Source organism: Mustelus asterias, chromosome 18 (assembly GCF_964213995.1).
Source record: "Mustelus asterias chromosome 18, sMusAst1.hap1.1, whole genome shotgun sequence".
NCBI lineage: Eukaryota > Metazoa > Chordata > Chondrichthyes > Carcharhiniformes > Triakidae > Mustelus > Mustelus asterias.
The window spans coordinates 31,853,276-31,879,443 of record NC_135818.1 but is presented as its reverse complement, the minus strand read 5'-3'; the positions used below and the strand labels follow the sequence as shown (position 1 = coordinate 31,879,443).

The 26,168-nt window shown below is 42.9% G+C and overlaps 1 protein-coding gene across 7 annotated transcripts in view; it reads right to left on the bottom strand.

The window, feature by feature from the left end:
• Nucleotides 1–473: 473 nt before the first annotated feature.
• The window catches only part of g2e3 (G2/M-phase specific E3 ubiquitin protein ligase), a 328,981-nt gene continuing 303,286 nt past the window's right edge, over nt 474–26,168 (bottom strand). For 5 of the 7 annotated variants that reach the window (XM_078233704.1, XM_078233703.1, XM_078233707.1 and 2 more), the window contains 2 exons: nt 8,699–8,913; nt 474–2,869 (listed from right to left, as the gene is read on the bottom strand). In XM_078233704.1, the coding sequence (XP_078089830.1) occupies nt 2,619–2,869; nt 8,699–8,913 (466 nt within the window). In that variant the 3' untranslated portion in view covers nt 474–2,618. The remainder of the gene's footprint in view (nt 2,870–8,698; nt 8,914–26,168) is intronic. The other 2 variants (XM_078233706.1, XM_078233705.1) reach the window with 1 other exon arrangement.

Here is a 26,168-nt window from a genome sequence, read left to right as displayed (position 1 = left end):
GGGGATTAGCAGGGTAAATATGTGGGGTTATGGGATTAGGTGGTCGGTGCAGACTCGATGGGCCAAATGGCCTCCTTCTGCACTGTTGGGATTCTATGATTCTATGAAATGAAAGTAGACCCAATATTTTGCTCATGTCTGTAAGGTATGAAAGTCCTAATCAAATGCAAAAAATAAACCCCTTTAATTCTCATTGTTTGTAATTTTAACCTCATATATGCACTAATGCATGAGGCTGAAAATGGAAAACCATACTTTTGCCCAAGGCAGTATTATTAGCATGCAAACCAAGGCAATATGCATCCACCTTAAATTTGAAAATAAAAAATTAAGGTATAGTGATGAGTGAATGCACATTATATGAAAGACACGAAAAATCTATTTCACCATAAGCATTTAGAGCCACAATTTACAGTATCACAAATCTCCTTCAAAATCGAGTCTCACTGGTTAAGAAACAAAAAAGCTTGAAAAAATCTGAAATACATTGGGAAAAATGTAATTTATTTATCCAAACGCTTGGAAATATGCTCATGTTAAGAGACTCAATCCAACTACAATTACAACATTTATTATACAGATTACAGGGATCTTCACAATTTGATTGAAGTTGAAAAATCTATTATTAATAGGCTGGCATATCTATAATCAATTCCTTTTAAGATCAGAAAATTAAAATTCTGAGTTTTGATAATTCAATGTCAGACAACATTCTTTCTTCTGATGAAGTTATCACATTTTACTCAGATGTTTTAACAATATATGATTTTTATTGTTGAAAACAACCAGATCATTCAAATTTGTTATGCATTGATAATAGCCAGTCATACTCATCAATTCTGCAGAAGTAAACCATTGGATAATTGTTCAGGATAGATAGGTAGTGCAAGTGCAACAGTTTATTTTATTCACAAACAGTATTCATTCACACAATACTTAATTTGTACATGGTTATCATACTATTTCCTCCATATGAATTTTACTTTACTAGCATTGGTCTTCATTGTACTGAAAGGTATTAAAACGTTTCCTTTCCTTTGAGTCCTGCTATATTCATCTGAAATGCATGTTTATTCCTTAGAAATTTCATTCAAACGTACATTGAACTACATTTGCTCTAGATAAATTTATTTCCAGAATGGTTTCCCATTGTGAAATTTCTGAGATGCAGAAAAAAATGACAGAAGTGCAAATATAAATTTGAATAATGGCACATTGTATGAATTTTATTAAATCTAAACAGACTTGTGGCACTCATTGATTTCTAAAATTAGAAATCAGTGCTCAAATAGCAACTAGTATTAAGTTGGATAGGACGCAATGAGCCAGTGCAGTGCAAGGAAAATTGTACAACTTGTGAAGCACTGTCTTTCACAGAAAAGCATGAACAAACATTTTGACAATAATGACACCTAATGAACCTCTTATGCTGTCAAAACACCAAGCTATTTTATTTTAACACTGTTAAAGCATGTATTAATTTTTGTCATTAATGAGTTCTTTTTAACCATGTTTATAACATTTTCTAAACAACTTTTGAAAATACTTTTCTGGGGTCGCCACTAGAAAGTAATTTACAATTACGTTACAAGTATAGTCTGTGTGATGGTTATAAGGTTAGGAATATAAGAATATAAAGCACTTCTCCAGACAACAAATAGCAGTATCCAGTGAAAAAGAAATCCTTTTCCAGGTAACAAATAGGAGAAACTAGTGGAAAAAAAAGAGTACAAGTAAAAATAAACTCAAATTCCTCATTTAAAAAGTAAAGACAGTCAAACTTGGAAGTGTTTCAAGTCATTACTATGGCAAATTCTATTTGGTTTAGAAAATTCAGAAATTTAATTTAGTTGTTTATCCCTTACAAATGTTGTCTTCTTGAGCCATGTTCCAGTGAGGAATTACTTCAATACATACCATCCACATGCAACTGATTTTACATTTATTGCTTGTACTTGTAGGATTTCATATCAAACAGTCTTTAAAAAAACTCTTAACCAGCTAATTAAGCAAGTGCATATGCTCATGCAACATTAATCAAAACAAAAATGCAAAATCCCTTCTTGTGGATAATGTAATGATTTTGAAAATTAATTTTGAATCTCCCTACTGTTTCAACTTTTTCATCACCTCTGCTTTATGGCTCCCCTTGTGCCACATCATATTTGCCAGAAAAAAACAGCAGAATTACGACTCAACACCATTAACCAGGCAAAGAGCTGCCCAAGTTGAGACACTGTATAGGTTCCTTTCCTTCAGTACTATTTAAAGATGGTGCAACCAATCTCAGAAAATAATGGAGCATTCCAATATAAATCTGAGTCCCTCCCAGCATACTGAAATGTATCAACATACTGGGAGGGCAACTGATTTACGCTGGCAATTCTTACTAGCTTTGACTTCACTCCCAACATGTGATGATGTCCCACCCCTGAAGAGGAATCATTACCTCTTTCCTCTTTTAAACACATGGTTGGGGGCTCTAAATGAATTTTGCAAGGCCTTGCTAAAGAAATATAAATTTTAAAAAAACTTCTGGAACTATTTGTCTAATACAGAAAGGAAATTGCCACATATTAACATACAAGATGTAATATTTGATTGCAAAAACTTCAGAGTTAGATCCTTTTTAATCTAGGTGTATTACAGATAGCAAAATCCATACATTCTTTAAATTCTTCATATGTTTTTGACATTGGTAGTTTCAAACAATTGAGGCATGTTTGTCCTGTTGGAAATCTGTACTGTATTATTCCATCACTATGTAAGAATTTAATTGAGGGGCCAGGAAGAAAGCTGATAGCTGGACTGACATTTGTACCAGTTGCAAAAGTCAAGATTTCCTCAAAAGAAGCTTTAGTTGTTCCATCTGAAAAGAAAAAATAGTTAATTTACAAAAGAATGTGTAATAGAACCTGGTTATACTGATCGATTTGACCAGTCACCCTGTTGTGCACCAGGATACAGCTGCATGTAGCTGACGACAGTAAGGAGTCTCACAACACCACGTTAAAGTCCAACAGGTTTATTTGGTAGCAAAAGCCACTAGCTTTCGGAGCGCTGCACCTTCATCAGGTAAGTGGGAGTTCTGTTCACAAACAGGGCATATAAAGACACAAACTCAATTTACAAAATAATGGTTGGAATGCGAGTCTTTACAGGTAATCAAGTCTTAAAGGTACAGACAATACGAGTGGAGAGAGCGTTAAGCACAGGTTAAAGAGATGTGTATTGTCTCCAGACATGACAGTTAGTGAGATTTTGCAAGCCAGTCAAATCTCACTAACTGTTCTGTCTGGAGACAATACACATCTCTTTAACCTGTGCTTAACGCTCTCTCCACTCACATTGTCTGTACCTTTAAACCTTGATTACCTGTAAAGACTCGCATTCCAACCATTATTTTGTAAATTGAGTTTGTGTCTTTATATGCTCTGTTTGTGAACACAACTCCCACTTAATTGACGAAGGGGCAGTGCTCCGAAAGCTAGTGGCTTTTGCTACCAAATAAACCTGTTGGACTTTAACCTGGTGTTGTGAGACTTCTTACTGTGTTTACCCAAGTCCAATGCCGGCATCTCCACATTGTAGCTGAAGAGTCAGGTAAAGTAAAGTTTATTTATTAGTCACAAGTAAGACTTACATTAACACTGCAATGAAGTGAAATTCCCCTAGTCGTCACATTTCGGTGTCTGTTCGGGTCAATGCACCTAACCAGCATGTCTTTTGGACTGTGGGAGGAAACCGGAGCATCCAGAGGAAACCCAAGCAGACACGGGGAGAACGTGCAAACTCCACACAGACAGTGACCCAAGCCGGGAATCGAACATGGGTCCCTGGCGCTGTGAGGCATCAGTGCTAACCACTGTGCCACCGTGCCACCCCATGGTCAGAACAGATGGGAAGATCTTCAAATTAAAAATACAAGATAGTTTTTAAGATGAACACATCTTGTACAAGTATGTTTTCAGCCTAGATTTTCAATCCCATATGTAACTAATCAACAAAAAATAAAATTCCTTCTGGTGGATAATATATTCTGAAATGTAATTTTTGAAATCAAAGTAATGAGTTGCTTTCCCTGAGGATTGGAGGATAGCGAATGTGGTCCCGTTGTTTAAGAAGGGTAGCAGGGATAACCCAGGAAATTATAGGCCGGTGAGCTTGACGTCTGTGGTAGGGAAGTTGTTGGAGAGGATTCTTAGAGACAGGATGTATGTGCATTTAGAACGGAACAATCTCATTAGTGACAGACAGCATGGTTTTGTAAGAGGGAGGTCGTGCCTTACAAATTTGGTGGAGTTTTTTGAGGAAGTGACAAAAACGGTTGATGAAGGAAGGGCCGTGGATGTCGTCTATATGGATTTCAGTAAGGCATTTGACAAAGTCCCACATGGCAGGTTGGTTAAGAAGGTTAAGGCTCATGGGATACAAGGAGAAGTGGCTAGATGGGTGGAGAACTGGCTTGGCCATAGGAAGAAGTTTAACAACACCAGGTTAAAGTCCAACAGGTTTATTTGGTAGCAAAAGCCACACAAGCTTTCGAAGCTCTAAGCCCCTTCTTCAGGTGAGTGGGAATTCTGTTCACAAACAGAGTTTATAAAGACACAGACTCAATTTACATGAATAATGGTTGGAATGCGAATACTTACAACTAATCAAGTCTTTAAGAAACAAAACAATGGGAGTGGAGAGAGCATCAAGACAGGCTAAAAAGATGTGTATTGTCTCCAGACAAGACAGCCAGTGAAACTCTGCAGGTCCACGCAACTGTGGGCGTTACAAATAGTGTGACATGAACCCAATATCCCGGTTGAGGCCGTCCGCGTGTGTGCGGAACTTGGCTATCAGTTTCTGCTCAGCGACTCTGCGCTGTCGTGTGTCGCGAAGGCCGCCTTGGAGAACGCTTACCCGAATATCAGAGGCCGAATGCCCGTGACCGCTGAAGTGCTCCCCAACAGGAAGAGAACAGTCTTGCCTGGTGATTGTCGAGCGGTGTTCATTCATCCGTTGTCGCAGCGTCTGCATAGTTTCCCCAATGTACCATGCCTCGGGACATCCTTTCTTGCAGCGTATCAGGTAGACAACGTTGGCCGAGTTGCAAGAGTATGTACCGTGTACCTGGTGGATGGTGTTCTCACGTGAGATGATGGCATCTGTGTCGATGATCCGGCACGTCTTGCAGAGGTTGCTGTGGCAGGGTTGTGTGGTGTCTTGGTCACTGTTCTCCTGAAGGCTGGGTAGTTTGCTGCGGACAATGGTCTGTTTGAGGTTGTGCGGTTGTTTGAAGGCAAGAAGTGGGGGTGATACGCTGCAAGAAAGGATGTCCCGAGGCATGGTACATTGGGGAAACTATGCAGACGCTGCGACAACGGATGAATGAACACCGCTCGACAATCACCAGGCAAGACTGTTCTCTTCGTGTTGGGGAGCACTTCAGCGGTCACGGGCATTCGGCCTCTGATATTCGGGTAAGCGTTCTCCAAGGCGGCCTTCGCGACACACGACAGCGCAGAGTCGCTGAGCAGAAACTGATAGCCAAGTTCCGCACACACGCGGACGGCCTCAACCGGGATATTGGGTTCATGTCACACTATTTGTAACGCCCACAGTTGCGTGGACCTGCAGAGTTTCACTGGCTGTCTTGTCTGGAGACAATACACATCTTTTTAGCCTGTCTTGATGCTCTCTCCACTCCCATTGTTTTGTTTCTTAAAGACTTGATTAGTTGTAAGTATTCGCATTCCAACCATTATTCATGTAAATTGAGTCTGTGTCTTTATAAACTCTGTTTGTGAACAGAATTCCCACTCACCTGAAGAAGGGGCTTAGAGCTTCGAAAGCTTGTGTGGCTTTTGCTACCAAATAAACCTGTTGGACTTTAACCTGGTGTTGTTAAACTTCTTACTGTGTTTACCCCAGTCCAACGCTGGCATCTCCACATCTTGGCCATAGGAGACAGAGGGTAGTGGTCGAAGGGTCTTTTTCCGGCTGGAGGTCTGTGACCAGTGGTGTTCCGCAGGGCTCTGTACTGGGACCTCTGCTATTTGTGATATATATAAATGATTTGGAAGAAGGTGTAACTGGTGTAATCAGCAAGTTTGCGGATGACACGAAGATGGCTGGACTTGCGGATAGCGAAGAGCATTGTCGGGCAATACAGCAGGAAATAGATAGGCTGGAAAATTGGGCGGAGATGTGGCAGATGGAGTTTAATCCGGATAAATGCGAAGTGATGCATTTTGGAAGAAATAATGTAGGGAGGAGTTATACAATAAATGGCAGAGTCATCAGGAGTATAGAAACACAGAGGGACCTAGGTGTGCAAGTCCACAAATCCTTGAAAGTGGCAACACAGGTGGAGAAGGTGGTGAAGAAGGCATATGGTATGCTTGCCTTTATAGGACAGGGTATAGAGTATAAAAGCTGGAGTCTGATGATGCAGCTGTATAGAATGCTGGTTAGGCCACATTTGGAGTACTGCGTCCAGTTCTGGTCGCCGCACTACCAGAAGGACGTGGAGGCGTTAGAGAGAGTGCAGAGAAGGTTTACCAGGATGTTGCCTGGTATGGAGGGTCTTAGCTATGAGGAGAGATTGGGTAAACTGGGGTTGTTCTCCCTGGAAAGACGGAGAATGAGGGGAGATCTAATAGAGGTGTACAAGATTATGAAGGGGATAGATAGGGTGAACGGTGGGAAGCTTTTTCCCAGATCAGAAGTGACGTTCATGAGGGGTCACGGGCTCAAGGTGAGAGGGGCGAAGTATAACTCAGATATTAGAGGGATGTTTTTTACACAGAGGGTGGTGGGGGCCTGGAATGCGCTGCCAAGTAGGGTGGTGGAGGCAGGCACGCTGACATCGTTTAAGACTTACCTGGATAGTCACATGAGCAGCCTGGGAATGGAGGGATACAAACGATTGGTCTAGTTGGACCATGGAGCGGCACAGGCTTGGAGGGCCGAAGGGCCTGTTTCCTGTGCTGTACTGTTCTTTGTTCTCTTTGTTCTTCCATGCAACATGGTCAGTCACATTATTCACAGCTCAAATGCATTAAAGAACAATGTTGCTTTGTAAGTACAGATTACATGGTAAGATACAGTACCTGAATTTGCAAAAGAACCTGCCTGAGGTGTCTTAATTCTAAGGAGACAGCTACTTCCTAGGACAGGTTAACCGCAATTCCCTCCTCAAGAAGTTTAGCTAGACAGTCTGAAATCGTCTTTGGACCTACACTGCAAACACAACGGTTAATCCAAAGCCCATCCCCTGCAAGTACTTTGGGGTAGCACATTGCAAAATCCAAGTACATTCGATTCAATTCCATTCTCTGGATGAGTTGAAGTGATTTTGCGTCTTATGTTTCAGATGTGAATGAAAGCTCGCTAGTAGTTTGTGAAAGATTACACAAAGTATTGTTTCTTTCACTATGCATTTCAACTGAAAGAATATTTAGCTTTTAAGAAACCAGAAAGTACACACATTTTGTGATCTATTCAAGCCAATTAACAAATGATCAGAGACTGCTTTCCAAAAATTAAACAGAATAAACAATTATCTAGAATATAGTGCAAAATATTTTAGAGTAATAATCAGATTCTTTGCAAGTTGCCATTGTTGCAATTTGAATCATTGAATAGAATCATAAAATAGTGACAGTACAGGAGCAGCCATTTGGCCTGTTGTGCTTGCTCTCTGAATTAACATTTCAGCAAATCCCACTTACCTACCTATTTCCCATAGCCCTTCAATTTTTCTCTATAAACAATTCTCTTTCGAAGGCTCCGATTGAACATGCCTCCAGCACACTGAGGCAGTGCATTCCAGATAATAACCATTCAAAGTGGAGAAAAGTTTTTCTTTATGTCATTGTTGCTTCTTTTGTTGCTACTTTAAATCAGTGCCCACTGGTTCTTAGAACCACAGAATCCTTACAGTGCAGAAGGAGGCCGTTCAGCCGATCAAGTCTGCACCGACTCTCTGAAAGAGCATCTTATCCAGCCCCCCCCCCCGCCCCCCCCCACCCCCACCCTATCCCCATGCAGCCATCTTTGGACATTAAGGGGCAATTTAGCACAGCCAATCCACCTAATCTGTACATCGTTGGAGTGTAAGAGAAAACTGGAGCACCCGGAGGAAACCCATGCAGACACAGGGAGAACATGCAAACTCCACAGATAGTCACTCAAGACCGGAATTGAACCTGGGTCCCTGGCGCTGTGAGGTAGCAATGTCAGCCACTGTGCCACCATGCTGCCCTCAAACAATGGCATTCAACAAAGGCTCTAACAGCTTAGATACTTCGAGACTACAGGGAGGTGACCCTGTAATCATAACCATAATTACTTCATTAGGGCTGGGAAAGTTCCTGAAGCACCAGGAACAGAGTGAAGTAGTGAAATGCTACACAACTTACTGCACAGGCAAAAAATACACAGACAGCAATCCACTGTGAATGGAAACTGTTTTCTACTCTGTTCAGCCCAGTCATAATTTTGAACACTTCTCATCGAATCTCCTCTTAATCTTCTCACCTTTATTAATCATTATCCTTTGACAATATGAGCCCAAAATTGGAAGTAAATCATTTGGTTCAAATGCTATTCATTCTTTAGTAGCTAGATGAGCTGTACAAAATATACAGTTCAATTTTAAGAGGACAGCGTCATAAATCTATGCTGTAAAAAATCTTAATCATACCTTCTACATCTGCTAAGTAATCTCTCCAGAAACCAATCACTCTGGATTCTGCAATCCTTCTGGTGCTTCCATCTGGTGAAAAGTTGATTGAGAAAAGTGTTTCAAATGTCTCTGCTGTTAATTTCTGAGGTTTGTAGCACAACAGCTCAGCAAATATTCCTGGGTATTTCTGAATGTTTTCCAACACACCAAGAACTTTCAATCCTTCACGGAATCTGAGATAAGGAACCAGAATATTAAGAGACAGCTCTTGTGATATTGCTTAATACTGTATTTGTAGGAATTTTAAAATCTGAAGCTTCACTAACCTATTTCAAATATCAACATTAGAAGGGAAAAATATCCTCAGGAAATAAGTTAGATCATCAACATAAGGTTCACCATTGTAGAGTGAAAGGATCTTCCACACACTATGGAAGTAGTCTAAGTTATGCATACGGAAAATAATTAAGATACATGCTATATAATTTTAGTAACAAACCCATGCGACTTCACCTTCTGGTGCAGAAGGTGAAGTCGCATGGGATCAGAGGTGAGCTGGCAAGGTGGCTACAAAACTGGCTCGGTCAAAGAAGGCAGAGGGTAGCAGTGGAAGGGTGTGTTTCTGAATGGAGGGCTGTGACAAGTGGCGTTCCTCAGGGATCAGGGCTGGGACCTTTGCTGTTTGTAATATATATAAATGATTTGGAGGAAAATGTAACTGGTTTAATACATTTGCGGACGACACAAAGGTTGGTGGATTTGCGGATAGCGATGAGGACCATCAGAGGATACAGCAAGATATAGATCAGTTGGAGACTTGCGCGGAGAGATGGCAGATGGGGTTTAATAAGGTCAAATGTGAGGTAATGTATTTTGGAAGATCTAATACAGATTGGAAATATACAGTAAATAGCAGAACCCTTAAGAGTATTGATAGGCAAAGGGATCTGGGTGTACAGGTACACAGGTCACTGAAAGTGGCAATGCAGGTGGAGAAGGTAGTCAAGAAGGCATACGGCATGCTTGCCTTCATCGGCCGGGGCATTGAGTTTAAAAATTGGCAAGTCATGTTGCAGCTTTATAGAACCTTAGTTAGGCCGCACTTGGAATATAGTGTTCAATTCTGGTCGCCACACTACCAGAAGGATGTGGAGGCTTTGGAGAGGGTACAGAAAAGATTTACCAGGATGGTATGGAGGGTATTAGCTATGAGGAGAGGTTGGAGAAAGTTGGTTTGTTCTCACTGGAACGACGGAGGTTAAGGGGTGACCTGATAGAAGTCTACAAGAATATTAGAGGCATGGACAGAGTGGCTAGTCAGAAGCTTTTTCCCAGGTTGGAAGAGTCAATTACTAGGGGGCACAGGTTTAAGGTGCGAGGGGCAAGGTTTAAAGGAGATGAGCGAGGCAGATTTTTTACAAGAGTAGTGGGTGCCTGGAACTCGTTGCCGGGGGAGGTTGTGGAAGCGGATACGGTAGTGACTTTTATGGAGCATCTTGACAAATATACGAATAGGATGGGAATAGAGGGATATGGTGCCCGGAAGAGTAGGGGGTTTTAGTTAAGTCGGGCAGCATGGACGGCCGAAGGGCCTGTTCCTGTGCTGTAATTTTCTTTGTCCTTTGTATGTAATTATATGTGATTCTTTTTATCTTAAAAGCATTAAAACAAATGCATTTAAGTCTTGATTCAAACAATACAACAAAAACACAACATGCATATTTTCAATGTCTTTAATATAGAATCATAGAATATTTACAGCATGGAAAGCAGTCTCTTGTGGGAATGTGCCTTGACTGTACCTGAATTATCTCCTCTTTAAAGGCAGCCTATTATCTGGCAGATCTGTTTTTACCCCACTGGGTTTTGCCCTCCCTCAATTAATCAGTCTGTCTTACTCTGGGTTGCTGATTGTCCTTTTCCCTATGATATAATGATCACTGTCTCCCAAAAGGTTCCCCCAATGACACTTGATCCACTTGACTGCTCTCATTTTTAAGAGTCAGGTCCAGAAATGCCAACCTATCCGTTACACTTTAATAGCCCTGAATAAACTGGAATCGTCATCGTGCCACATTATAATCACACACTCACTATTGCACTTCTCTGTAATTTCCTTGAATGTTTGTTTACCTACATCTTTCCTACACGTTGAATGAATATAGTAAGCATTATAATGGCACTTTTACTGTTTCTTAGCACTAGCCATATAGATTTGTCCTTGACTCATCCGTGACATTCTCTCTCCAACACTACAATGTTCTCGTTAATCAATACTGCCACCTGTCCTTTCATTCCTTCTCTATCTTTCCTGTATACTTTATATCCATAAATATCTAGTCCCCAATCCCGTCCTTCAGGTCTCCATTACTGCCACGACATCATATTGCCACATGGCAAACTGGACCTACAGCTCACCCACTTTATTAACTACACGCCATGCCACAAAGCGGAGAGATGATAAAACAGCGTGTCTGACAGGGAGCATGTGAGAACAGTAAGACGATTAAACATTGAGCCTGAGAGGGATCAGTGCAACAGCAGTGAGAGAATAAAACTGCTGGCCTAAGAGATGGCAGTGCAGGAGATTCTGTGTTCTAAACGAGAAGTGTGAAGTGACAACGAAGATTCAAATTAGGAGTTGGGAAATTACAAATATTCAATCCTGGCTAGTATAACAGTAAATTATTTATGACCTAGAGCAGGTCAATAGGTATTCATTAAAATCAATGGTTTAAACAGGATACTAAAGGTGGCACGGTAGCACAGTGGTTAGCACTGCTGCTTCACAGCTCCAGGGTTCGATTCCCGGCTTGGGTCACTGTCTGTGTGGAGTTTGCACATTCTCCTCGTGTCTGTGTGGGTTTCCTCCGGGTGCTCCGGTTTCCTCCCACAGTCCAAAGATGTGCAGGTTAAGTTGATTGGCCATGCTAAAAATTGCCCTTAGTGTTCTGAGATGCGTAGGTTAGAGGGATTAGTGGGTAAATATGTAGGGATATGGGGGTAGGGCCTGGGTGGGTTTGTGGTCGGTGCAGACTCGATGGGCCGAATGGCCTCTTTCTGTACTGTAGGGTTTCTATGATTTCTATGATTAAATGAAAACAGAGGTTTTTTAATATCGTGGACAGGAATGAGACCTATTCATGATATTAAATTCCTGAACCACGTGGGAACTTCAGGACACTTCAAATGACTTGGGTCACCATGTGTGTAGCAGGTGTCTCCAGATGCTCCAGCTTGAGCTCATAATTTTCTACCTTGAGGGGCAGCTGGGGTCACTATGGAGCATCAGGCAAAATGAGAGTTCCGTGGATCATACTTGCCAGGATCTGGTCACAGCACAGGGAATGAGAGGACAGGGGACGGATAGTCATCCAGAAGAATGAGACAGGTAGCACAGGAGTCTGGCCTGTCAGAAGAACATAAGAACAAGGTGCAGGACTAGGCCAATTGGCCCCTTGAGCCCGCCCCACCATTCAATAAGATCACGGCTGATCTTTTTGTGGACTCAGCTCCACTTACCTGCCTGTTCACCATAACCCTTCATTCCTTTAGAACATAGAACAGTACAGCACAGAACAGGCCCTTCGGCCCATGTTGTTGTGCCGAGCTTTGTCTGAAACCCAAATCAAGCTATTTCCTCCCTATCATCCCGAAGTACTCCATGTGCCGATCCAATAGCTTCTTAAATGTTCCTAAAGTTTCTGACTCCACTATCACTGCAGGCAGTCCATTCCACACCCCAACCACTCTCTGAGTAAAAAACCTACCTCGGACATCCTTCCTATATCTCCCACCATGAACCCTATAGTTATGCCCCCTAGTTACCACTCCATTCACCCGAGGAAATAGTCTTTGAACGTTCACTCTATCTATCCCCCTCATCATCTTATAAACCTCTATCAAGTCTCCTCTCAACCTCCTCCACTCCAAAGAGAAAAGCCCAAGTTCCCTCAACCTTTCCTCATAAGACCTACCCTCCAAACCAGGCCCCTTGAGCCGGCCCCGCCATTCAATAAGATCATGGCTGATCTTTTTGTGGACTCAGCTCCACTTACCTGCCTGCTCACCATAATCCTTCATTCCTTTAGAACATAGAACAGTACTAGGTGAAGTAAACTCAGCATCTTTACTGTTCAAAAATTTATCTTTGCCTTAAAAACATTCAATGAGGTAGCCTCAACTGCTTCGCTGGACAGGGAATTCCACAGATTCACAACCCTTTGGGTGAAGAAGTTCCTCCTCAACTCAGTCCTAAGTCTGCTCCCCCTTATTTTGAGGCTATGCCCCCTAGTTCTGGTTTCACCCGCCAGTGGAAACAACCTCCCTGCTTCTATCTTATCTATTCCCTTCATAATTTTATGTTTCTATAAAATCCCCCCTCATTCTTCTGAATTCCAATGAGTATAGTCCCAGTCTACTCAGTCTCTCCTCATAAGCCAACCCTCTCAACTCCGGAATCAACCTAGTGAATCTCCTCTGCACCCCCTCCAGTGCCAGTATATCCTTTCTCAAGTAAGGAGACCAAAACTGTACACAGTACTCCAGGTGTGGCCTCACCAGCACCTTATACAGCTGCAACATAACCTCCCTGTTTTTAAACTCCATCCCTCAGGCAATGAAGGACAAAATTCCATTTGTCTTCTTAATTACCTACTGCACCTGCAAACCAACTTTTTGTGATTCATGCACAAGGACACCCAGGTCCCTCTGCACAGCAGCATGCTGCAATATTTTACTATTTAAGTAATAGTCCATTTTGCTGTTATTCCTACCAAAATGGATGACCATACATTTACCAATATTGTACTCCATCTGCCAGACCCTTGCCCACTCACTTAAACTATCTAAATCCCTTTGCAGACATTCAGTGTCTCTGCACACTTTGCTGTGACGATCACGAGGGGTCACGGGCTCAAGCTGAGAGGGGCGAAGTATAACTCAGACATCAGAGGGACGTTTTTTACACAGAGGGTGGTGGGGGCCTGGAATGCGCTGCCAAGTAGCGTCGTGGAGGCAGGCACGCTGACATCGTTTAAGACTTACCTGGATAGTCACATGAGCAGCCTGGGAATGGAGGGATACAAACGATTGGTCTAGTTGGACCAAGGAGCGGCACAGGCTTGGAGGGCCGAAGGGCCTGTTTCCTGTGCTGTACTGTTCTTTGTTCTTTGCTCTAACATTCATCTTAGTGTCATCTGCAAGTTTTGACACACTACTCCAAATCCAACTCCAACTCACCTATTGTAAACAACTGTGGTCCCAATACTGAACCCTGAGGCACACCAGTAGTCACTGATTGCCAAACAGAAAAACACCCATCTATCCCCACTCTTTGCTTTGTTAGTTAACCAATCTTCTATCCATGCTTATTGATTACCTGTAATGCTGTGCACCTTTATCTTATGCAGCAGCCTTTTGTGTGGTACCTGTCGAATGCCTTCTGGAAATCCAGATACACCACATCAACGGTTGTCCGTTATCCACTGCGCTCGTAATGTTCTCAAAGAATTCCACTAAATTAGTCTGCCATCATCAAACATGTACTCAGTAGTAGAAACTGCTGGAAGTGACAGTACCCTGAAGCAGTACAACCCAGACCATGGCACCATTGGACAAGGGACCGTACAGGAAGGAACAAGTGTAGAAATGACATTTTTCTTGGAGATTCCATAATTAGGGTTATTGACGGACAAGTCTGTAACCTCTATTGTGAGTCATACAGTGGGTGTTGCCTCCCTGGTGGTAGAGTAAAGAGCATCACAAGAGAGGGTGCAGAATATTTTGCAGAGAGAACAAATTGAACCAAAAGTTTTGGTATATGTTGGTACCAATGACATAGAATTGAGATATTTAGATCCTAAAGTCACATTTACAGGAGTGAGGGAGGAAGTTATATCTGGATTATTCCAGTGTCACACAATAGCCAGAGCAGAATTAGGAAGATATGGATATCAATGCATAGCCTGAAACACAGTGCAGGTGGGGGGGCTTCAGATTCTTGAAGCATTGGGAATAGTTCTGGGACAGAAGCCACCTATTCAAAAGTGATGAGTTGACCTCAACCGAACTGGGAACAACATCCCTGTGGGATGTTTCAATAGTTGGGAAGAGTATAAACTAAAAGGGCAAGGAATGGGTGGCAGCAAAAGAGGAATAAGGTGCATAAAATGAGAGTGTTGAATTATTTTAGAGAAGGAAGTAGTACCAAATTAGATAGCAGCAGATCAAAGAGAACTATGAGGAATGCAAAAATAGGATTACAATGTAATTACTTAAACACACAAAGATTGCTGAATAAAGTTGCTGAGCTACAAGCACAAACAGTAGCGTGGAAATAAGATATGCTATCAATAAAGTGTTGAGAACCCCACTGTGTCAAAACCGTGAAGGATAACTTGAAACACAGATTCTTATTGGTGTATATTTGTTTGGAAAAATGTGAGGAACTGGTCCAGTTGTTATATAAAAAATATTTACTAAAGTAAAAGAAAAACACAGATGCTACTTAAGTATATTAATAACTAAACACACAGCTTTATCTAAAATTACCTCTTATTCCCAAATTATACCCACATTCCATGAACTCACTAAGACATCACATTTCCTAAAGAACATCCACTTTTGTAACTGAAGACCTCAAATTCAGATCATAGTTACCACAGAATACAGTGAAGGTATGTACATAGAACAGTACAGCACAGAACAGGCCCTTCGGCCCACGATGTTGTGCCGAGCTTTATCTGAAACCAAGATCAAGCTATCCCACTCCCTATCATCCTGGTGTGCTCTATGTGCCTATCCAATAACCGCTTAAATGTTCCTAAAGAGTCTGACTCCACTATCATTGCAGGCAGTCCATTCCACACCCCAACCACTCTCTGCGTAAAGAACCTACCTTTGGTATCCTTCCTATATCTCTCACCATGAACCATAGAACCATAGAAAATTACAGCTCAGAAACAGGCCTTTTGGCCCTTCTTGTCTGTGCCGAACCATTTTATGCCTAGTCCCACTGACCTGCACTTGGACCATATCCCTCCACACCCCTCTCATCCATGAACCCGTCCAAGTTTTTCTTAAATGTTAAAAGTGACCCCACATTTACCACTTTATCCGGCAGCTCATTCCACACTCCCACCACTCTCTGCGTGAAGAAGCCCCCCCTAATATTCCCTTTAAACTTTTCTCCTTTCACCCTTAACCCATGCCCTCTGGTCTTTTTCTCCCCTAGCCTCAGCGGAAAAAGCCTGCTTGCATTCACTCTATCTATACCCATCAAAATCTTATACACCTCTATCAAATCTCCCCTCAATCTTCTACGCTCCAGGGAATAAAGTCCCAACCTATTCAATCTCTCTCTCTAACTCAGCTTCTCAAGTCCCGGCAACATCCTTGTGAACCTTCTCTGCACTCTTTCAACCTTATTTACATCCTTCCTGTAACTAGGTGACCAAAACTGTACACAATAATCCAAATTTGGCCTCACCAATGCCTTATATAACCTTAACACTCTAACTTTTATACTCGATACTCCGATTTATAAAGGCCAATGTACCAAAGGCACTCTTCACGAACCTATCCACCTGTGACGTCACTTTTAGGGAATTCTGTACCTGTATTCCCAGATCCCTCTGTTCAACTGCACTCTTCAGAGTCCTACCATTTACCCTGTACGTTCTACTTTGATTTGTCCTTCCAAAGTGCAATATCTCAAACTTGTCTGCGTTAAATTCCATTTGCCATTTTTCAGCCCATTTTTCTAGTTGGTCCAAATCCCTCTGCAAGCTTTGAAAACCTACCTCACTGTCCACTACACCTCCAATCTTTGTATCATCAGCAAACTTGCTGATCCAATTGACCACATTATCATCCAGATCATTGATATGGATGACAAACAACAATGGACCCAACACCGATCCCTGCGGCACACCACTAGTCACAGGCCTCCACTCAGAGAAGCAATCCTCCACAACCACTCTCTGGCTTCTTCCATTGAGCCAGTGTCTAATCCAATTTACTACCTCCCCATGTATACCTAGCGACTGAACCTTCCTAACTAACCTCCCATGAGGGACCTTGTCAAAGGCCTTGCTGAAATCCAGGTAGACAACATCCACCGCCTTCCCTTCATCCACTTTCCTGGTAACCTCCTCGAAAAACTCTAATAGATTGGTCAAACATGACCTACCACGCACAAAGCCATGTTGACTCTCCCTAATAAGTCCCTGTCTATCCAAATATTTGTAGATCCTATCCCGTATCACACCTTCCAATAACTTGCCCACCACCGACGTCAAACTTACTGGCCGATAATTTCCCGGATTTCTTTTGGAACCTTTTTTAAACAACGGAACAACATGAGCCACCCTCCAATCATCCGGCACCTCCCCCGTGAATACTGACATTTTAAATATGTCTGCCAGGGCCCCTGCAAGTTCAACACTAGCTTCCCTCAAGGTCCGTGGGAATACCCTGTCCGGTCCTATAGTTATGACCCCTTGTAATAGCTCCATCCACCCGAGGAAATAGTCTTTGAACGTTCACTCTATCTATCCCCTTCATCATTTTATAAACCTCTATTAAGTCTCCCCTCAGCCTACTCCGCTCCAGAGAGAACAGCCCTCAACCTTTCCTCATAAGACCTACCCTCCAAACCAGGCAGCATCCTGGTAAATCTCCTCTGCACTCTTTCCAGCACTTCCACATCCTTCTTATAGTGAGGTGACCAGAACTGCACACAATATTCCAAATGTGGTCTCACCAAGGTCCTGTACAGTTGCAGCATAACCCCACGGCTCTTAAACTGCATCTTAGAAGAGAATATCTGAAATCTGCCATGGCTCCAAATGTTAGATGGAACAGGCATCCGTGGCTTTGGTCATGGATGGAACTGGCTTCTCTAAAGATTTTGGCTAGTCTAGCTGTTAGATCGAAAACAAGCCTGTTTCCTCAATGAGAGTGCTGGCAGTTATACTGTTCAGCTGCTTTGATATCCACCCCTTGGATTTGGCTGTCGATCTCTCAAATTCCTTGCCTTTAGAAGTTATCAATTTTGTATAGCTCAATTGATCTCTGGTAAACAATGTTTCTGATATGGCAATTTACACCTCAATTTCTCTGGATGCCTACTAATCTTGTTACCGGGCAAATCGCGTCTCAATATTCCTCCAGACGCCTGCTACTCATGTTACTGGTCTGTTATTTCTATTTTCATCTCAAATACACTGTTAACCACGTTAACTTTCAAATTCCTGACATGTTCCCTCTTTCTAAAAATGAAACATTTGAAAGATGCTTTCATTTCTGAATCATTTCTTAGTTGTTCTACCTTATCAGCCATTACAAAGATTTAAGAGCATGGATTAACAATAAAAGATAACCCAGAAAATGTGCATCCAATGTTCTTTTATATAAAAGCACACAATGACAATCTCTCTGCCAGCCATATGAATGATTTTTAAATCAAATGATTGTAACAACAGGCTCCATCGGAATAACCCGGTGTTCAGATCTCAAAATCTTCACAGAAATTTTAGGGGATTATGGTCCATACATATGATTGTTTCTGCGGGAATACTGGCAACATAAATCTCAAAATGTTATAATGCCAGTACCTAGTATAGGTCTCTTTCTAAATGGTGGAATACTTGTGTTGGTGATCTAATTTACTTGAGAAATAAGCCACAGATTTCCCAATGCCAAGTTCGTCTTCCTGTAGTAAGATGGTTCCCACATCAATGTCACTAGCATCCACAGCCAGTTTAAACTGCTTGTCATAATTTGGTGTGGCTAACACAGTTTAGAAATGTTTTTAAATGAAGGCTATTTTGCAGTCCTCCATCCAGTTAAAGAGCTTGCTTTTCTTTAAGAGCTCTGTGAGTGGTGCTATCATACTCCTGGATTTTGGCATGAACTTGCAAAGAATCTGTTCATTACCAGAAACCATAAAATCTCTTTTCAAATTGTGGATTCTGAAAAATTCCAAATGGCCTGCATTTTGCATCTCCTTTGACCATGTCCCAGCTATGAATTTTGGGCTTTAGCAAATTTACTTTTTGCCACATTCATGATGTGATTGGCTCCATTTAAGCAGTCGAACAATTCTTTTAAGTGTTGCCAATGTTCATCCCAACTTTGGCTGAACACCACTAAATCAGCAATGTATACTGCACAGTGACTCAGTCCTTGAATAACTTTATTCCTAAGTCTCTAAAAAGTTGCAGGAGCCTTCTTCATCCCAAATGGCATAACTTTGAATTGATAAAGTGCATTTGGCATCACGAATGCGTGGATCTCCTTTGCTCGCTCGATCAAAGATACTTGCCAACTTTTAGCAAGTCTATCTTAATGATAAATTTACATTGTCCAACTCTTTCAATGCAATCTTCTAAACATGGAATAGGAAACAAATCCAGCTTGGTGATGGTATTCACTCTCCGATAGTCCTGTGGTGTGTTACATCCAGCTTCGGCACCATTACGTTAAGGGAACTCAATCATTAGAGCTTAATTCAATAATGTCATTCTGGAGCATATATTCAACTTCCTTCTGTATCTGTGATAGTTTTTCTGGAATAAACTAAATGGATGGTTTTTTTAGTAAGAGTTTTAACAACACCAGGTTAAAGTCCAACAGGTTTATTTGGTAGCAAATACCATTAGCTTTCGGAGCGCTGCTCCTTCGTCAGATGGAGTGGAAATGTGCTCTCAAACAGGGCACAGAGACACAAAATCAAGTTACAGAATACTAATATTAAAAGTTTTTTTTATTCAGAACTGTCCCCCCCATATCTACATCATGCATGGCTACTTGTGTTTCACTTAATTTATCCCCACAAATAATTTATGGGACTGCAGTAACTCTTACAATTCGCTCTGGTGCTCATCTGGAAGCTAACTTGACCAGTTATGTAACTTTTCCAGGACTTCCTCATTACCCAGATGAACTTTAGGGAAATGACTGTCAGAATTTAACTCTCTTTTCCTGGTTTCATTACTATCAAGACCTCATTCTTGTCCTCATCTCCTCTACTAACATGCAGTGGTCACCATTTTCTCATTAGTGTTTGGTCCTTGATATATTAACATTCAGGAATACTCAATTTCCAATGCTGAGTAAGCCATCTGATAGATTTGTTTTAATTTGGAATCACCTTCAGTAATTCTAGCAGTCTCTTTGAATTAAACACGTCTGTCTCTTTCCCTTCATCTGTTTCAGTTCCAGTTAGCTTGCTAAAGATCATATCAAATAACCTGGTCTCACTTATCTCATCCCATGCTTGCAACTCCTCCCTCTTTTGTCTTATCTTATGAGCCCATGATCTCATCACTACACAATCAGAAAATATGCAGGGTGAACTGTTTGCAATTTTTCTGTAGCTGGATTTCTTAGCGGCTATTCAACCACAGAAGTTATCACTGTGATTATGCTAGAAATTCCCTGGAATGAATCGAATACCTGCAATGGGCAACATTTCTACCATTCCTACATCTATTTTCAAAGCTACACCTCAAGTTTATTTTTATCAATGGAATTTTTCTTGTTTCATCATGAATACTGCTGACCAGAACCTTCAATATCCCATCTTGACAAATATCTGTATCCCATAACAATAGGGATTGACTCATGCCTGTGTCTGTTAAAATTAAAACATTTTTTCCTATTCTAGTCTGCCCACATTGAAATAGAATCAAAGAATCATACAGAATAGGAGGCCATTTGGCCCTTCGTGTCTGCACCAGCTCCTGAAAGAGATACCCAGCGTGTTTCATTCACCGGCCCCATCTTGTAACCATCTAAATTAATCACTTTCAAATAGTTATCCAGCTCTCCTTTGAAACCTTCTAAGAATCCACCTCCACCACTCTCCTGGCAGCGCATTCCAAATCTCAACAACTCTCTGAGTAAAGAAATTTATCCTCATCTCACTCCTAGATCTCTTGCTGGTCATGTTGAAATTGTGAACACTAGTCACTGACATAGCAACTAGAGGAAACAGAATATCCTTCTTTACCCCTTTTGAACACCTCAAATATGGTCACCTCTTAATTTACTCTTCTCCAAGGAGACTAATTCTCTAATCTTTCCTTGTACCTAAAATTTCTCATTCCCTAGTATTATTCTAGGAAATTTCCTTTGCATTCTCTCTAGGGCTTTAACATCCTTCCTTAAATAAGATGCCCAGAACTGAACACAATAATCTAAATGTGGATTGACCAATGATTTGTAGAGGTGTAGCATCACTTTCTCGCTTTTACACTCTATGCCTCTACTTATAGACCTAAGGATCCTATAAGCCTTCTTAACAGCTGTTTCAACTTGCCTGACTACCTTCAGAGAATGATGCACTTGAACCCTGAGGTCCCTCTGCTCCTGTACTTCCCTCAAAGTTGTACCATTGAGCCTGTATTATCTATGCTGATTAAAGTTCACCAGCCACTCTTCTTGTCGACTAGATACAGGGGACATTGTCCCATAGTGGACAAAGTTAGCCCCTTGGTGTACAGAGTATTGCCAGAAACGAGAAAGACTGGCTGGAGCCACATAGATCAGTTGAAGCGATTTGAAGGCAAGCAAGTCAACCACCAACATCATGTGTTGTTGGATGCAATTGAAGATCAGAATGTACCTATTATGCCTCCCCCTCCACCAACCCCTCCCAATCAGCAACAACCAGTTGCAGCTCAACTCTCAGCTGCAATCTCTTTGCTGGCAACATTTGTAGTGCCTCCTCTACCTCCTTTACCATCTCTGCGCCTTCACCTGGCCCAGTGCAGAATGATCAAACTCCCTAAAGATGGGCGGGCAGTGCAGAAGGCTCTTCAGGATAGCAAAGCAGATGGCTACTGTTCCTTCGCACACAAAATCCTTAAACACATGAAATGCCTGCGGTCACTCTGCCCCTGTACCGTTAGTGCACACATTTCTATTCCTATTGTTTGCTCGATCCTTCTATATATAAATCCTATCAGCTTCTCCTGTTCTCCAATCTCTGATTTCATATTTTCCTTTTTAAGTTATATAACTGCAAAATGACCTGGTGTGCCCCAGCTTGCTATAATGAAAACATCTCACTTTCCTCAGATCTCTTTTTCTATTTTGAGGTGACGTCTTCATGGAATTTTCAACCACATTCTCTCTTTCTTGCACCTTCCCATTTCCTATCTTTCTCAGATTGAAATGAGTAAGATGTGTGGGTTAGGTTGATTGGCCATGCTAAATTGCCCTTAGTGTCAGGAGAATTAGCAGGGTATATACATGGGTTTACAGGGATAGGATCTGGGTGGGATTGTTGTCGGTGCAGGCTCGATGGGCCAAAAGGCCTCCTTCTGCACTGTAGGGATTCTATTCTATCATGGAGTGTCGAAAGAATGGCAATGACCTCATACTCAATTATCTGCAAGCTCCATTGGGTGTCTTGCAGTATTAACTCTGTTCCTTCATGAGTCCTAATCGTTGCAGGTAACTAGCCTTTAAATTCTTCCCATGGAGAGACGTCGCTAAGAGCCTCATAGGTTTCTGCTATTTTTAATGCTCTCACCTGCCAAACTAAACTACTTTGTTTAACTCTTTCAGATTCAAGACAAGTCTGTCCAGACTATTTTCTTATATTTCAAAACTTTGGTCTGTAAGCTTCCAGTACTAGCTCATTAGCACTCAATATAGCTCTCTTCACTGTCTCATATTCATAGAAAGAAGTCTCACAACAGTCTCTTACTGTGCTTACTCCAGTCCAACGCCGGCATCTCCACATCATATTCATAGAATCAGTGAAGAGGCCCTTCAGCCCTTCGAGTTTGCACTGACATGTGAGGAACCTGACCTCCCACCTAATCCCATTTACCAGCACTTGGCCCATAGCCTTGAATGTTATGATGCGCCAAGTGTTCATCCAGGTACTTCTTAAAGGTTGTGAGGCAACTCACCTCTACCACCCTCCGAGGCAGCAGATTCCGGACCACCACCACCCACTGTGTAAATAGGTATTTCCTTTCCTGCCCCTCACCTTGAATCTATGTCCCTTCGTGACTGACGATTAATTAAGAGAAATGGCTGCTCTTTATCCACTCTGTCCATGCCCCTCATAATCTTGTACACCTCAATCAGGTCATCCCTCAGTCTTCTCTGTTCCAATGAAAACAACCCAAGCCCATCAACCTCTTCATCACTTAAATAAAGAACAAAGAAAATTACAGCACAGGAACAGGCCGTTCGATCCTCCAAGTCTACATCGACCATGCTGCCTGACTTAACTAAAACCCCTCCTCTTCCGGGGACCATATCCCTCTATTCCCATCCTATTCATGTACTTGTCAAGACGCCCCTTAAAAGTCACTACCGTATCCGCTTCCATTACCTCCCCCGGCAATGCGTTCCAGGCACCCACTATTCTCTGTGTAAAACATCTGCCTCGTACATCTTCTTTAAACCTTACCCCTCGCACCTTAAACCTATGCGCCCTAGTAATTGACTCTTCCACCTTGGGAAAAAGCTTCTGACTATCCACTCTGTCTATGCCTCTCATAATCTTGTAGACTTCTATCAGGTCTCCCCTCAACCTCCGTCGTTCCAGTGAGAACAAACCAAGTTTCTCCAACCTCTCCTCATAGCTAATGCCCTCCATACCAGGCAACATCCTGGTAAATCTTTTCTGTACCCTCTCCAAAGCCTCCACATCCTTCTGGTAGTGTGGTGACCAGAATTGAACACTATATTCCGAGTGCGGCCTAACTAAGGTTCTATAAAGCTGCAACATGACTTGCCAATTTTTAAACTCAATGCCCCGGCCGATGAAGGCAAGCATGTCATATGCCGCCTTGACTACCTTCTCCACCTGCATTGCCACTTTCAGTGACCTGTGTACCTGTACACCCAGATCCTTTTGCCTATCAATACTCTTAAGTGTTCTGCCATTTACTGTATATTTCCCATCGGTATTAGACCTTCCAAAATGCATTACCTCACATTTGTCCGGATTAAACGCCATCTGCCATCTCTCCGCCCAAGTCTCCAACTGATCTATATCCTGCTGTATCCTCTGATGGTCCTCATCGCTATCCGCAAATCCACCAAGCTTTGTGTCGTCCGCAAACTTCCTAATCAATCCAGTTACATTTTCCTCCAAATCATTTATATATATTACAAACAGGAAAGATCCCAGCACTGATCCCTGAGGAACACCACTTGTCACCACTTCGATGAAATCGAAGTTCTCAGCCGAGGGCTTAATTTTTGCCCCACCACCAAAATAGACCCCATCAGTCTCGCAGCGGACACAGAGGAATTCATCAGGCGAATGAGGCTGAGGGAGTTCTTCCACAAACCCCAAGAGGCCAGCAACGAACACAATGAGACAGCCAATGAACCGGAACAGCCGACAGAGAGATCCGCAGTGCATCCGAAGGAAAGAGTCGAATTGGACTCCTCCGGAAGGCCGCTGCCCTCGACTTGACATGTATGCCCAAGCCGTCAGGAGGTGCGTCAACACCAAATTCATCAGCCGCACTCACAAGACAGCCCCGAACATCACCCAAGTACAACGTAACGCCATCCACGCTCTCAAGACCAACCGCAACATTGTCATCAAACCAGCAGACAAAGGAGGGGCCATCGTCATACTGAACAGAACAGATTACTGCAAAGAAGTGTACCGACAACTCAACAATGAGGAACACTACAGACAGTTACCTGCCGATCCGACCAAAGAACACACCCGTCAACTCAACACTCTGATCAAGACCTTTGATCTGGACCTTCAGAACACCCTCCGTGCTCTCATCCCACGTACCTCCCGCGTTGGAGATCTCTACTGCCTCCCGAAGATACACAAGGCAAACACACCCGGCCGTCCCATCGTATCGGGCAATGGGACCCTGTGCGAGAACCTCTCCGGCTATGTCGAGGGCATCCTGAAACCCATTGTACAAAGAACCCCCAGCTTTTGTCGCGACACGACGCACTTCCTACAGAAACTCGGCACACATGGAGCAGTTGAACCAGGAGCGCTCCTCGTCACAATGGATGTCTCGGCACTCTACACCAGCATCCCCCATGACGATGGCATTGCTGCAACGGCCTCAGTGCTCAGCGCCAACAACTGCCAGTTTCCAGATGCAATTTTACATCTCATCCGCTTCATCCTGGACCATAATATCTTTACCTTCAACAACCAGTTCTTCATCCAGACACACGGAACAGCCATGGGGACCAAATTCGCACCTCAATATGCCAACATCTTCATGCACAGGTTCGAACAAGACTTCTTCACCGCACGGGACCTTCAACCGATGCTATACACTAGATACATCGATGACACTTTCTTCCTTTGGACTCATGGTGAACAATCACTGAAACAACTCTGTGATGACATCAACAAGTTCCATCCCACCATCAGACTCACCGTAGACTACTCTCCGGAATCGGTTGCATTCTTGGACACACGCATCTCCATTAAGGACGGTCACCTCAGCACCTCACTGTACCGCAAGCCCACGGATAACCTCACGATGCTCCACTTCTCCAGCTTCCACCCTAAACACGTTAAAGAAGCCATCCCCTACGGACAAGCCCTCCGTATACACAGGATCTGCTCGGATGAGGAGGATCGCAACAGACACCTCCAGACGCTGAAAGATGCCCTCATATGAACAGGATATGGCGCTCGACTCATTGATCAACAGTTCCAACGCGCCACAGCGAAAAACCGCACCGACCTCCTCAGAAGATAAACACGGGACACAGTGGACAGAGTACCCTTCGTCGTCCAGTACTACCCCGGAGCGGAGAAGCTACGGCATCTCCTCCGGAGCCTTCAACATGTCATTGATGAAGACGAACATCTCGCCAAGGCCATCCCCACACCCCCACTTCTTGCCTTCAAACAACCGCACAACCTCAAACAGACCATTGTCCGCAGCAAACGACCCAGCCTTCAGGAGAACAGTGACCATGACACCACACAACCCTGCCACAGCAACCTCTGCAAGACGTGCCGGATCATCAACACAGATGCCATCATCTCACGTGAGAACACCATCCACCAGGTACACGGTACATACTCTTGCAATTCGGCCAACGTTGTCTACCTGATACGCTGCAAGAAAGGATGTCCCGAGGCATGGTACATTGGGGAAACTATGCAGACGCTGCGACAACGGATGAATGAACACCGCTCGACAATCACCAGGCAAGATTGTTCTCTTCCTGTTGGGGAGCACTTCAGCGGTCACGGGCATTCGGCCTCTGATATTCGGGTAAGCGTTCTCCAAGGCGGCCTTCGCGACACACGACAGCGCAGAGTCGCTGAGCAGAAACTGATAGCCAAGTTCCGCACACACGAGGACGGCCTCAACCGGGATATTGGGTTCATGTCACACTATTTGTAACCCCCACAGTTGCCTAGACCTGCAGAGTTTCACTGGCTGTCTTGTCTGGGGACAATACACATCTTTTTAGCCTGTCCTGATGCTCTCTCCACTCACATTGT